The sequence below is a fragment of the Eptatretus burgeri genome, chromosome 13 (genome assembly GCF_056783735.1).
Source record: "Eptatretus burgeri isolate ZD-2024b chromosome 13, Ebu_testis_v1, whole genome shotgun sequence".
In the NCBI taxonomy this organism is placed as follows: Eukaryota; Metazoa; Chordata; class Myxini; order Myxiniformes; family Myxinidae; genus Eptatretus; species Eptatretus burgeri.
The window spans coordinates 938,750-954,087 of NC_140973.1; the positions used below are offsets into that span (position 1 = coordinate 938,750).

A 15,338-nucleotide genomic window follows, 5' to 3' on the forward strand; every position below is an offset into this window, starting at 1 on the left:
AACATTGATACTGTTATTCGTCAAGTATGAAGCCACATGGAGGGGTGGCTGGGGTTTCCCGGCAGGGGCCAAGGCCCCGCCCGGGAAAGGTATGCAGTGGGACCCTGTCCAATCAAAGGCGGACAGCGAGATGTGGTCACCAAGGCCCCTCCCCGCTGAGGGAGGTCCAAAAAATCCCCGAGCACTCTCTGAGAGCAGAGTTTTGTTGGAGTTTTTGTGGGTTTTTGCTGTCGCGAAAGGGGTTTTTGCTGTTACGAAGGAGTGCTAACAGTGGTTGTCACGAGGGTTGAGCAGAAGGTCACCGAGGCGGTGAATGTGTCTCTGCTGGCCCTCGACAAGGAAGGAAAGAGCGACCCCGACCCCCCTCCGTGGACCCCGGCCATTCACCACCTGAGCTCCGCCACGAACCTCGAGTCCCACACGTCTGACTGGGGACCAAACCAGCGACCATTGTCAGGTGCCGCAGCACGGAGTACCCCCTTTCTCCGACGGCCAGGTACCCAACCAAACTCTGACCCCCAGCTTGTCTCTCTCCTCAGCTGCGAGGGTCCAATAAAGAACTGTGTTTCTTTTCATTTGTGTGTGTGTCTGCGTGTGGGCCCGTCTTCAAGTAGAATTGAATAAGTGTTTTTGGATCATTGTAAATATTCCTTGCTTGCATATTCGCATTAAGTCTTGCTTTGTGTCTTCATTTACTGTAAATAATTCTTGTTAGAAATGTTCCCAGTTCATTTCCATCCCTTCTTGAATTGGTCCACATGGTTCGGATTTGAGTTTAGGCGGGGTTTTATCCCCGATGACCCGTTAATTCCAGCCGGCACGGCTTTGGCAGTTTCCGCTCGGATGCACCCGAACCAGAGTTGGTAGTCGGTAGAGTGACCCGGTTTGAGCAAGACGTGCCAAGGGCGTGGTTTCCCCGGTGGTTAAACCGTGTGGTTAATCAGGTAACCTGATTCTCGACAGGAGGACCCTAGGTCACACGGTTGAGTTATTGGCGTCCACGATCGGTTAAGCGACCCGCCGCATCACGGAATTATCTGTGAGCGATGGCCTGCAAATCCGGGGAGTCTGGTGGGAATCGACGTCGCTTTCCCCCAACTTGTGATCTTCTCACCCGACTCCGCTGGTCCGCAACAATACATATCCACATAGTCGCTTCACTGATGGGAATACTCAAGGTGGGGGGGTGGGTGTGTGGAGAGAGAGAAAAAGAGAAAGAGAAAGAGAAAGAGAAAGAGAAAGAGAAAGAGAAAGAGAAAGAGAAAGAGAAAGAGAAAGAGAAAGAGAAAGAGAAAGAGAAAGAGAAAGAGAAAGAGAAAGAGAAAGAGAAAGAGAAAGAGAAAGAGAAAGAGAAAGAGAAAGAGAAAGAGAAAGAGAAAGACAAAGAGAAAGAAAAAGAGGAGAGAGAGAGAGAGAGGGAGAGAGAGAAAGAGAAAGAGAAAGAGAAAGAGGAGAGAGAGAGAGAGAGAGAGAGAGAATGAATATGATATGATGTATTATGAAAACACGCACACACACAACATTAGTGCTTGGCCGATATCGGCAATTTTTCAGGAATCGGCTGATTGGACTTCGTGTGATTGCAGACAACAGTACGTACTGTATACAACCCAAAAACCTTGAGTAGCTTTCACCCTTGTCCTTGTTTTGGGGGAATTTCAATAAACAAATTCAAAAAACGACGTTACATTATAGACGTTTCAGGGAGATGTGCAGAAACATTATCATCCAATCAATATTATCAATAAACCAATCGTCATGTGAGGGGTAGAAAAAAATGTGGCTCTTTAATTTAGAAAACGTTAATTTATGGCAAACCGCTCAGAAATGGAGTGTTATCAAATACATTTTGCTTTGAAACTCACAAAGAGAAACCAAATGACCTTTGTAAATCATGTACCTCCACCTTGTAGCAACTGCCGACTGGCCATCCCGATCAGGACACGAACCGTGCAGCTGTAGACTATGGGGTGCTTGGTAAGTGGCTTAAGCACTTAAGCAAGCACTCCAATTAAATGGTTGACAAGGAACGGCTGGCCAGGCTGTGCCTGCATACTATAAGGGATCCCTTAACTTTAAATTGGGTCTTCACTACACACGCAGCAGTTAAATAAATTAAATGAATTCGTTCAAATAATGACCATGTACAAAAGAGTTGTTCAATGTGGAACAACCCTGGAGACATCGCAAAGTTTAATCACCTGTGAAATTAGCATTGCAGATAATTCACCATGTTGCCTGCTCTTCTGTGCACGCGTCACGTGGTACATCGTTCACTTTTAAAACTTCAGTTTTTTTTTTTTTACCAGATTTGCTTTGATTCCCTGTGGAGCGCCTCGCAAAACCTCCGAAAATATAGACACAGATCTGGCAGATGCTATGGATCGGCAGTCCCTCTGGGGGACAGGGCACAAGGTCTCGCAGTGAATGCATTAAATGACACAACTCAATGAAGCTGGTAAATTGTCACGTTCTTCAATCTTTTGTTCACTGAATATAATTATCCAAACAGGAGAAAAACACAAGTTTTATGATTTGGAAATTTCACATTTTCTTGTTTATGTATGGAGAGGGAGGGAACATGGCCTTGCTTGCTTAAAGTAAATAGGTATATCGGCTTAGTTATAAGACTTGTTATTTCTTTAAATTATCAGATTTCACTCCAGATTTAGACACTAATTCAATCCGGACGATATCCGATCCTCAAAACCGAAATAATATTTTGATGACATACTTTAATTAGTCCATGAGAGTAGATCGTGGAAAATCACATCATATAATGCATGAAATCGCTTCAAACTCCAAATTTGAAAACTATAGTACTTACAAAAGCGACGTACACAACGATTCGTAGCTATGATGAACAGGTATTCGACATGAGTGAGGATGGTGGAAAAAAAAAAAACTATCGTTAAGAAATCGCTGAGGCCTGTTCCAAGTCAAGGCATGGTTGAGCAGGCCAAAGAACATGGCGGCTTCAGATCCCAGCAAAGTTACCTAGGATACGCCTGATAAAGGATACTATTAAATAAGGCTGTTAATTATCTTCAACAGGGGTGTTTTAATTAACCCAAACACCCAATTTTCACTGTTCTACTTCCTTGCAGTTCCCTTAGTGTACATGCAAAGTTTCAGTCTGTGAGGTTTTATGGTTTTGGAGTTATGGAGGAAAGACACTGACACACACACACACACACACACACACACATACACACACATACACACACATACACACACACACACACACACACACACACACACACACACACACACACACACACACACACACATACACACACATACACACACATACACACACTGAAGCCTTGGAATATGTCTTTGAACTTCAGTTCCACCCTGACTACATGTACGTCTATGAATTACGTCCTATTCAAACGTACCTTTTAAACCTTTTGATCCTTTACACTGCTGATACCTCTTAGACCTTTGAAGACCCTTTAGACACTGTTAGACATTTACATCCTTTAGACCCCTTAGATTCCTCTTCACCTTTGGAACAAGCTATTCCTCTAGCATTTGGGCAAATGTCAAATACTGCACTGAAAAAAATAATATTGTTACGGATTTCAGAATCGGTTCTGATGAATGCATCCACACATCCAGGTCCTCAGACAGTTATTTCCTTCAATGCATGTTCAGATTAGCCCCATCCCCATGTCTAATGGGATCATAAATGTGATGCGTTGAGAAGGGTAAAGGAAAGATCCCCTCTCTTATGGGAAGCTTTTTTTCTTTACGACAGACATGTTCACACATATTTCTTTCACGAGCTCTGAAACCACCCTCATTGTTCCTCAGCGGCAATCTTTCATGAGTTCCACCGCCCGCCTTTTTGGGGAGCGCATGGTCATCATGGTAACCACGCGATAGTGGGGCGGGGTGAGCTTGGGGCGGACGGCACCCCGCGGTGACGGCCCGGGGATATAGAAATGAGCGAGAGGTACATTCTGACAAGAAAAAGTGTGAAGAGAAAAGCGTGAAGAGAAAAGCGTGAAGAGAAAATCGTGAGGAGAAAAAGCGAAAGAGGAAAAAGAAAAAGCGAAAGGAGAGAGGAGAAAATGAAGAGCGAGAGAAGCGAGCAAGAAGCGGGTGTCTGACCAGCGCCGACAAAATAATTCGTCCTTCCCAGTGCTTGGGCAAGCGTGCGTGTGGTGCGCATGTGGGTGTTTGACCAGCGCCGTGATAATTCGTCCTTCCCAGTGCTTTGGCAAGCGAGCGTGTGGTGCGCGTGTGGGTGTGAGCAGCGCCGCCAACAAGTGAGGCACGGGTCCGTCAACAACACCAGGGTCTAAACCCGCGACGGACGATCTCGGTGCCCTCCAGACTTCGACTGGCGTTCAAGGCTGCCCCACGAGAGGGTGCACGGCAAAGCTGGGTTCTGGCGACGGACGTGACACGCACGCATGCATTTCAGGACGTTTCCGCTTCACGGACGACTTTCTGGTGAGCGAGACGATTCTCCCCCTCCCCTCCCTCTGAATGATCTGCTGGGTACCCTTGTCTGTGTTTAGCTGTAAGCAAGTCAACCCCCGATAAGCATCTGCTCTTTGTCTCTTTCCTGGCATTTTGATTGATTTTGCTTTGAAATTCGTTCTTTATTTACCTCAGCAAATAAAAAGCTCTTTTTATTTATTTACTTTATTATTAATAAATTATGTCGATTTCCAACCTGTCCGTGTTTGTCCTTTCCTTCTATTGGTCTGGCATTGTTCGAACTGAGATAGACTGGGAGCTTGGTAACTTGCAGCTAACAGCTTGGTAATCACCACAGATTTGACCAAAAATCGTCGGCACGAACCAGCGGTTAAAATGCTCGGCCGCCCTAATTAAAATCTTATCGAGATAACATTGGTGCTTTGCCGAGGGCGCGCTTCCCGCTCAGGTAACCACGTGACCTCTAAATGGAATAATTAGATGGTGGACATTGGAACTCGTGGTTGACTGGGTGGCGTTCGTGGTTTTAAAACAACTCGCCGTACCACAACGTTAATTGTGAGCGGTGGCCCCAGGTCTGGCTCTACCGAGGACAACCGGGGATTAATCCCCCTGAGTGACAAGGTGGGTTCTCAGTACCCGTGACCGCAACAATATTAAAAATCTGCATCCAAACCCTTTACCCCACAAGATAATTTGTACTTGGTTATTCTAAACAATGTTCATGTTATTCCTGACATAAATCATTTCGTTTCTTGTCTTCTGACCTTTGAACTGCACACACCAAGCTGGATTGAAGTTGATGATGTAGAACTGTCAAATTCTTTGTGGGTGTTTCTTGTGGATACATTCCCAGGAGAAACGTCAGACATTGAGGTCGCAACCAGGAGCATGAGGCCCGAGCTGTCCATGGTGACCATGTCTGAAGATAACGATGACGCATCAACAGCAACGGAAAGATCAGGGGGTACCAGAGGAAGGTCATCGGTCACACACGAAGAGGTTAGATGTTCAACAGTTTCCAAAGGGTCACCAGGTTGAAGGGCAGAAAGCGGCACGAGGCAGCCAAAACTCTCCAAGTGAGCTAACTGGGCTGCCGTGGGGTTGAAAAGCACAAGGAACGGTCAACGGTCAAATCACTATTCGACCAAACTGGTTGAAGGACGCTCATCAGCAGTGGCTAAAAATTGAAACCGAATCAAAGGTATCAGAGTGGGAATTTTAGTTAATCACAACTCAAGTTTATAAAGCCTCAATCCATTCACATAAATCTGTTGAAGAAATTTCAGTTTTAAAGCTCGTGGCTGGTCAGGCCAAATGAAAACAAACATAATGATCAAAAGTTGGAAACACCACACATTAAATATCACAATTAGGCATAAAACCGCATATAGACCTCAATTGACTAACTACCTGTGATCAAACCATCTTCTCTCCCAACTTCCTGAAATTAAAACAATCTTCATGGGATCTACGGTTTTTAAAACACTCTTCAGGCTGCATCATTATGTGTCCATAATAAATACTGCCTCTACCTAAAGGTCACCATTTAAATAGCATGCAGGTATGGGTAAGCAGTGCAAACAATGTACAATTTAACTATTTTGCACCTCAATCCACAAACTCCCTCTTCCTACATGACAGTTGCTTTGTTTAAATGCCATACTTACACTTGCAGTGCCATCGTCACATGCCATATAGTCAATGACATTGGGAAAAATAAAAAGAGCAATCAGAGATTACAGACCCTCGCCAGGACTTGTTTTGTACGGTGTTTGTGTAGTTTTGTGTGGTGTTTGTGTGCTGATGTTACAATATTAATAAGACATAATTAGAACTACAACTTTATAACTGCTGGCTGTGATGACCGGGTACCAAGACGTCACGCTTTGATGCAATTTCGCTTTAATTGGACACCTGACACTGACCCATGACTTTTCTTTTTTAATCATTATTCAATTTAATTTTGAATGGGATTAAATAAATCCAATTCAAATCAAATGGAAGACCAAATCGGTACAAGTCCTGCATTCGAGTCATCAGGAAGAACCCAACCAAGCAAAAAGCAAAGATGAAGTCATCAGGAGGAATCTGGATAGGATTCGGGTTTCAGCTGCTTCTCCTCTACTCTCAAACCCATCCAGGCACAGCCAAGTGAGCCTCATACAAAAAAAAACAACAAAAAAAAAACATCAAAAAATATTAAATAATTCTTGCTACCAGACCATGTGTCCGACCGCTCAAGTTCAAATGTAAAACATGTATTCCCCATCACTACTAGATTACAACTATGAAGTTTCACATCGATTGATTAAGAAAACAATTATTTAATATTTTCTTAAATCATTTTTTAAAATCTTAAATCCAAAGAATCTTAAATCCATTTTCTTAAATCCAAAGAAAACATTATTTAGTATTTTCTTAAATCCAATATGGCTGCCAAACCATGTAATCCATCAATCATTCCTTAACAACCTTGGACACACATGCATTGGGGAACATTTGTGTGAAGTTTCCCCTTGATCTGTCCAGCCATTCTGGAGAAGATTTTTTATATGTTATGGAGTAAATCCAACATGCTGCCAAACCATGTGACCTATGGCATCATAATTATCATAAAAACATTCAACATGAGCAGTTTCACCATGAAAGTCAAAAATTTCGTCTCAATTCGACAAGCGGTTGCAGATAAAAACACGAAAGTTCTGTGCGGACAGACAGACAAACAAACAAACGGACCCGAATGCAATGCCCTCTCCTTCGGCGAGGGAAAAAAGCAAGTGAAGCAGCAGGCTTTCACAAATGAAAACAGTAAAATAATGTTACACCTTAGCGCTATACGTTAGATGATAACTCAGGTGCAAAATACTTACCTTTGAGTCGTCTCATCTGGGTTTGATTGCCCACTCTACTATGAACTATCATCTTGGGGTTTTGCATGTACGGTTGCAACAATAAGTATGCAGTTCTTTGAGGGCTGATAAGCCGGCTGTGCCATTCACCGGTACAAATGAAAGAACCCACATGCCTTTTTAATAAAAAAAAAATGAGAAAAGAAAGCCATTTCGGCTGATGAGACAATTAAATATGTAGATTCTTCATTCTGCAGGAAGGATCATAGACATGTAATTCTATGTAGTTTTGAAGGAGCGGGAGTCAGGGACATTGAAGGAAGGGTAAACTATGTTGTGTCGGGTCACGGCAGGAAGAAGTTGGTTGTGGTACACCAAGGTGAGAATGATTCAGGGAAAGTTTACTCAGAGGTTTTGAAAAATAGAAACAGGATATTGGGTATGAAGCTGAAAGCAAAGGGTTGTGAGGTCGTTTTCTGGGATTCTCCCAAGATTAGGAAACAATATAGAAATTATGAGCAGAGCAATACACGTCAACCAATGGCTGGAAGAATGGCGTAGGAAGGAAGGTTTTGCATTCAGGAAGCAGTGGGAATCATTTAGGGGACAAAGGGAGTGTTTCCGGAATGATGTCCGTATATTAAATAGAAAGGGGGCAGCAAGGTTTGCAGTGGGAATTGAGGCTTTTCTTTAGGTCAGCGCAGGGTGGGGAAGCTATAAAGGAAGGAACCAGGCAGGAAAATAGAATTTCAGGAAGGGAAAAGTTAAATATATTCTATACCAATGTCAGGAGTTTGAATCATAAGATGGAAGAGCTTGAAGCCAAAATAGATAGCGAGGAGTACGACATAGTTGCAGTGAGTGAGACATGGTTTAAGGAGGAGAGTAACTGGAGGACAGGATTCGAAGGCTACAAGGTGTATCGGTGTGATAGGAAGGAGAGAATAGGAGGAGGAGTATCAATCTCGGTAAAGGACAGCATTGCATCAAGAGAAAGGGGTGACATTAAGGAAGGAATAAATGTTGAGGATTCTGTGTGGGTCGAGATTAGAGATTGTAAAAACAGTAAGACACTGGTGGGATGCTTTTATAGGGCTCTGGGTGTGAAGGAAGAGGAGGAAGGAGGAGTACATGAAGAATTCAAAAGGGCAGGTGGTGAGGGAAGAGTATTTATTATGGGGGATTTTAACTTGCCAGAGATAGATTGGGTCCAGGAACAGGGAAAGGGCAGAGTGGATGAGGATTTCCTAGTTTTAGTCCAGGATTGCTTTTTAACCCAGTTTGTAGATAAGCCCACGAGGGGGAGTGCAGTGTTAGACCTCATTTTAACTAACGATCCCAATATGGTGGAGGAGGTGGAGGTAAGGGAGCATTTAGAAACAAGTGACCATAACATTGTGTGTACAAAGACTCTGTTAAGGGTTACAGTTCAGGATAGTAGGGTAAGGCTATTGGATTTCAGGAAGGCAAACCTTGATGGTATGAGGAGAGAGTTGGGTGATGTAGATTGGGAGACTCTAACAACAGGACAATTAGCATCAGAAAAATAGGAAACCTTCAAGGATCAAATGTGTAGAGTGCAGAGTAAGTACATTCCAATGAGGTGTAAAACTGGAAGTAGAAAGAGACCAGGGTGGTTGAGTCGTGAGATAAGAAACACTATTTAGGAGAAGCAGAAGGTATTCATTAGGAATAAAATAACAGGACTGGAGGTAGATTTATATCACTATCGAAGTAAACAGAGGCAAGTTAAGAAAATAACTCGGCAAGCCAAAAGAGGGGATGAGAAGGATGTGGCTAAGAATATTAAACATAACTGGAACTAAGTTGGCGATGGCACACCATCGCATATTCCCACGCGCACTGCTTTGTCCCATTAACGCCAGGTGAAATTTTATTGATTTAAAAAGCAATAAGACAATTATTTTTTTAATCGACCCCCATGACCCCAACCCCTTTGGCCCGGCCCCTAGGGGTCATATCAAAAATCCGAAAGTGTTGTGCACTTCCCCATACATATATCGACTGTCCCAAAGTTTCAAGTTCCTATTTCAAATGGTGTAGGAGGAGTTACAGGGTAAGACAGACGAACGTACGGACGGACGGACGGACGGCCGGTGGAGACAATCACAATATTCCCGCTTTTCTTCAAAAGCACGGGAATAATAACAAGGCTTTAAGTACATCAGGGGAAAAGAACAGGTTAGGAGCAGTGTGGGCCCATTGAGGAATAGCACCAGGAGAGTGGTTAGTGAGGAAGGTGAGATGGCAGGCTTATTAAACAGGTACTTTTCTTCAACTTTTACACAAAAACAGTCAGGAGAATTGCCAATAGCTGAGAGTATCTATCAAGGAGGTGAGGAAGGGCTTTTACAGAAGATCCAGGTTGGAGTGGAGGAAGTAAAGGAACAGCTCGGTAATCTAAGAGTAGATAAGGCTCCAGATAATATGCAACCGAGAGTATTAATGGAGGTGCTGAGCAGGTAAGCGAGATGTTAACGGATATTCTCAATAGTTCCCTGGTGTCAGGACAGGTTCCGGAGGATTGGAGAGTAGTAAATGTAACACCATTATTACCCTGCGCTCGCGAATAATATTTTAACTTCATTAAAATGCTGCAGTTGAGAGGATTCCCTTGTAATCATAATTACCCATGTATTCTGTTTCTGTAAAACATACATACATCTGCCTTCAGTTGATATTGATTTGTGATGTTGACGTCATTTTTGATTAAATCTATGTAATAACCTGGAAATGATGCAAAAGTTCCAGGAAGACTGAAGTACATCAATTCAGACATGATGAAACATAACTTTAGATATTTCTTAATTAGTTCACAAATTTAATGAATATAATGCATGGCTTTTTGTGTGGATGCATTGTAGGAGCTGCCGAGGTCCTGTGAGCAGTGCCAGTCAATATAATGTTGTTCTTTATGAACACTGAGAATGTGCCGAAGTAATGATTCACTCCCTTGATCTGAGTAACTGTACCTTCAAACCCTGTGGAACCTCAAAGGGGCTGTTGTGCTCTTTCCTGATTGGCTGTACTTGAACCTTGCCTACATTGTTAACTCCGCCGCCGAAGGTGAAGGAGGTTATGTTTCACCCCTTTCTGTCTGTTTGTATACAGGATGTCTCAAAAAATGTGGATGAAACTTGGTGGACAGGTTGGGTGTGTCGCAAGGACAAACTGATTTGATTTCTGTCAAGATCATAATTTGGATCTAAAAACGAAATTTAATTTTTCAATGATTCTTCACCATTGATAGACAGGGCTAAAAACGATATAGTACTGTAGAGCATGATATTTCAAAAATGTACTGGGTCCGATATGTTCTCGTGGATCAGGCATTACCTAGCGGAGGTATACGCTCTACCGAGTGCCCGTCTAGTTAACCTCCGCCATCGAAGATGGACGGAGGTTACTGTTTTCACCACTGTCTGTTTGTTTGTTTGTTTGTGAACAGTATTACAGAAAAACTCCTCGACGGATTTCGCCGAAACTTGGTGGGGGGATTAGGTATGGTCCAAGGATCATGCCATTAGTTTTTGGACTTGGACCAAAGTCCAATATGGCCGCTATTTTGAAAAAATATTTGAATTTTTTGTTTTTGCATTTCTACATGTTTTAAGTGATTTCGAACCCCCCCCCCCCACAAAAAAAATTGTTAGAGAAAAAAAAAATTTGCAACTTTTTTTTCAAAAAAAATTTCGATTTTTTTTTGCATTTCTACATGTTATGAGTGATTTCCAACAAAAAAAACATGCCAAGATTATAATTGCAGCTGATTTTGGAACTTCAGGTGGATATACCCACATAAAATCAATTTCTGTCTCAAGGAATCCAGTTATGACGAATGTATTGAGTATGTAAAAGTTAAAAGTAAAAGGGAAAGTGGCAAACTATAACTCTGTGGGCACTGTTGACGTCAAATTGAATGAATAGGATATCAGGTTCACTTGAGTGACCTCGTAGTATTGGTGGCGGAGGTTTTGCACTCTACCGAGTACTCCCCCTCTAGTTAACCTCCGCCATCTTCGTCGATGGATGGAGGTTACTGTTTTCACCCCTTTCTGTTTGTTTGTTTGTGAACAGTATTACGGAAAAACTCCTCGACGGATTTCGACGAAACTTGGTGGGGGGGGTAAGGTATGGTCCAAGGATCATGCCATTAAATTTTGGACTTGGTCCCCCCCCGCCCCCCAAAAAAGAAATTGTTAGAGAAATATTTTTTTTGCATTTCTACATGTTTTAAGTGATTTCCAACCCCCCCCCCCCAAATTTTTTTTTACCCCTCCCCCCCCAAAAAAATAGGAAATTTTTTTTTTGCATTTCTACATGTTTTAAGTGATTTCCAACCCTCCCAAAAATTGTTACCCCCCCCCAAAAAAAATTGTTGGAGAATTTTTTTTTTTGCATTTCTACATGTTTTAAGTGATTTCCAACCCCCCCCCAAAAAAAATTGTTTGAGAAAAATTTTTTTTGCATTTTTACATGTTTTAAGTGATTTCCAACCCCCCCCAAAAAATTGTTACCCCCCAAAAAAAAGAAAAAAATGTTTTTTTGCATTTCTACATGTTTTAAGTGATTTCCAACCCCCCCACAAAAAATTGATAGAGAAAAAAAAAAATTTGCAACTTTTTTTTCCAACAAAATTTCGATTTTTTTTGAATTTTTAAATGTTTTAAGTGATTTCCAACCCCCCCCCCCCAAAAAAAAAAAATGTTGGAGAAAAGAACTATAACTGTCAGCACTGTTGACATCATATTTAATGAATAAGATATAAGGTTCACTTGAGTGACCTTGCAGTATTGGCGGCGGAGGTTTTGCACTCTACCGAGTGCTCCCCCTCGAGTTTAGACTGTTTCACTCCTTTCCCAGTAGCAGAAAGCAGTTATTATGATTTCCAACTATGGGAATAGTTACTCTTTCGCAGATAAAAAGCTATTTCTCCTTTATCCTGCTTGTTCAATCATTTCCCCCACTCATCCTTGTTTCATATATATCGGACTTGCATTAGTGTGGTTTTTTTTGAGAATTTCATTGCTGGGTTTTTCTCCTGTATGTGCACGTATGGAGTTATTAAACATTCTACTTTGTATGCTGAACCATCGTGGAAATTGAATTCTTTTCCACCTCAGGGATCAGTACTCAGACCATTACTATTCATTATTTACATTAATGATTTGAATAATGGGGGAAAGAGTAAGCTTTCCAAATTTGCAGACGACATAAAGGTTGGAGGTAAGGTGGATAGCGGAGGGGGGTGGTGATCAGATTCAGGAAAGTATTGATACTCGTATGGATTGGGCAAAAAGATCGGCAGATGTAATTTAACCTGAGCAAGTGTAAGGTGCTGGGGATGGGAAAGAACAATGAAAATGGAGATTACAGGATGTAAGGGGTAATTTTGGAGTGTGTCACACAGAAGGATCTGGGGGTGGTGATAGATACAGGAGGTAAGCAGGCAGTACAATGCCAGGTAGCTGGAGGTAAAGTAAAGAGGGTTTTAGGTTGTATTCAGAGGGGAATCATTTATAAAACAAAAGAGGTGGTGTTAACATTGTGTAGGAATTTAGTGAGGGCCTCATCTAGAATAGTGTGTGCACTTTTGGTCACAACTTAGGAAGGACATAGATGCCATAGAGAGGGTTCAGCAGTGGGGCTACTAGATTGATTCCGGGCCTAGCTAGACTCAGCTATGAGGAGTGGCTGAAGGAGACAGGGCTTTATACACTAGAAAGGAGTTGATTACGAGGAGATATGATAGAGATGTTTAAGATAATGAAAGGTGGAGATAAAATAAGTGAAGATTAATTATTCAACAGAGTAGACGGTGATAGAACCAGGGGCCAAAGCCTGAGAGTAAAGAAGAGGAGAGTTAAGATGGTAGTAAGGTAAGGGACTTTCACTCAGAGAGTAGTTAATGCATGGAATGGTCTCCCTGGAAAGCTATTGGCAGCAGAAACAGGAGATAAGTATAAATTAGAATCAGATAGGTACCTGGAAGTTATGGAGATAGAGGGGTATAGGGATGTTGTCAGGACCTTTTAGGTAGTTTGAGTATTAATGGGTGATTGTGTAAGGAGTGCTGTTGGTGGGGGTCTTGTCAAGGGGGGTTGTGTAGTTGATGCGTGTGTTTTTAATCAAGCCCACGCCCCTCCCCTGGGGGGAAAATATATTTACATATATAATAAAAAAAATACAAAAACTTAAAAAAACTAGAGGGGAAGCACTCGGTAGAGTACAAAACCTCCGCCGCCAATACTGCTGGCTCACTTAAATGAACCTGATATCCTATTCATTGTAGGTCAAAACGGATCAGACTCTACAGAACCACGATTGAATAAGCTAAACGAGATCGACGCGCATGGAGAAATGCCCAAAAAAAAAAAATCGAAATTTTTTTGAAAAAAAAAGGTGCAAATTTTTTTTTTTTCTCTAACAAATTTTTTTGGGGGGGGTTGGAAATCACTTAAAACATGTAGAAATGCAAAAACAAAAATTCAAATATTTTTCAAATAAAATCGAAATTTTTTTTTTAAAAAGTTGCAAAATTTCCTTTTTTTCTCTCTCTAACAATTTTTTTTTTTGGTTGGAAATCACTTAAAACATGTAGAAATGCAAAAACAAAAATTCAAATATTTTTTCAAAATGGCCGCATTAGCGGCCATATTGGACTTTGGATCACGTCCAAAATCTAATGGCATGATCCTTGGACCATACCTAATCCCCCCACCAAGTTTCGTCGAAATTCGTCCAGGAGTTTTTCCGTAATACTGTTCACAAACAAACAAACAAACAGACAGGGGTGAAAACAGTAACCTCCGTCCATCTTCGATGGCAGAGGTTAAAAATAAAAATAAAAAACCCACAAACACACTATTTTTAAAAAAAATAAACAAAAAAAACTTTTGGCATTTTCTTCTTTGGATCTTGTGTTGATAAATTGTTTCTGGTGTTGATGTGGTACAGGCATGATGGGCTGAATGGCGGCTTCAACCTGCGTCTCATTTCCTTGGGTGTTGGATACGATGCAATGGCACAACCTCTCTAAAATTAGTTCTCAGCCATGGAAATGATGTTATTAACGCCCTGAAATACTCGATATGGAGTATACACAAGACATACATCGTGCTGTGCAAAATGGCATGTTTGTGGATAACTGTACCTTAAGGCCCGGTCACACCTTGACGTTTTAGCCAGCGATGGCAACGTATTAAAATGTATGTAAAACGCTGGCTGACGTTGAACTTTTAATGTTTTTTTTTTAAGATTCGGACGTATTCATAACGAGTTGGTCGTATGCATAACATATTAGTAATGGACACAGAACGTTTCGTTGTGTTATAGATAACTTATACCAACGAATGCTGAACCTGTTGTCGGCCTACACAACCGATGCCCAACGATAGTCTAACTTCGGCAGAGCGCGTTGCACGCATCGCCGACGATGTCGTGACGTAGCCTATTAAAAGGCTGACGCACAACGATTCAAATCATAACTGCCGTAGAAATGGAAGTGTCAACATCGCGGTCACACCTTGGCGATCTTGCCAGCGTATGCCAACCTAAGAAAAATGTGTCTAAAACGTTGGGGCACGTCAAATACGGTATGAGTAAGTTTGGTATACGTGAGTAGAACGCTAAAGCACGCTATCATACGTCGTAGTAAGTAGAGTACGTCAAGAAATTTTAAACATGGTCAAAATTTTATGACGTACTCGGCGTATGACACACGTTCCGCATGCGATGGGGATAGGTTGTACACACGATATGTGGACGCTTACACACGTCCACAAAGGCTACTTATAAGCTACTCATAAGTCGAAACACGTCGCGGTAATGTCTTTTTTACGCGAAACTTATTTCTAACTTATGTTTGACGTGCTTTGAACCAATTCTTTACGTAGTCCCAACACACATCGACGTATGTAGACGTATTCCAATGACGTCTTCCGGTCGACAAAAAAAAAATAAATGAACGTGTTTCTAACTTACAACTGCCATATAAAGACGTGTTCCCAG

At 41.9% G+C, this 15,338-nt stretch overlaps 1 protein-coding gene across 2 annotated transcripts in view; it reads right to left on the reverse strand.

Moving 5' to 3' along the window:
• LOC147013660 (uncharacterized) overlaps positions 1 to 15,338 on the reverse strand; it is a 70,584-nt gene that overhangs the window by 13,543 nt on the left and 41,703 nt on the right. For both annotated transcript variants that reach the window (XM_085850759.1, XM_085850758.1), the window contains exon 7: positions 5,223 to 5,548. In XM_085850759.1, coding sequence (XP_085706885.1) covers positions 5,223 to 5,548 — 326 coding nt within the window. The remainder of the gene's footprint in view (positions 1 to 5,222; positions 5,549 to 15,338) is intronic.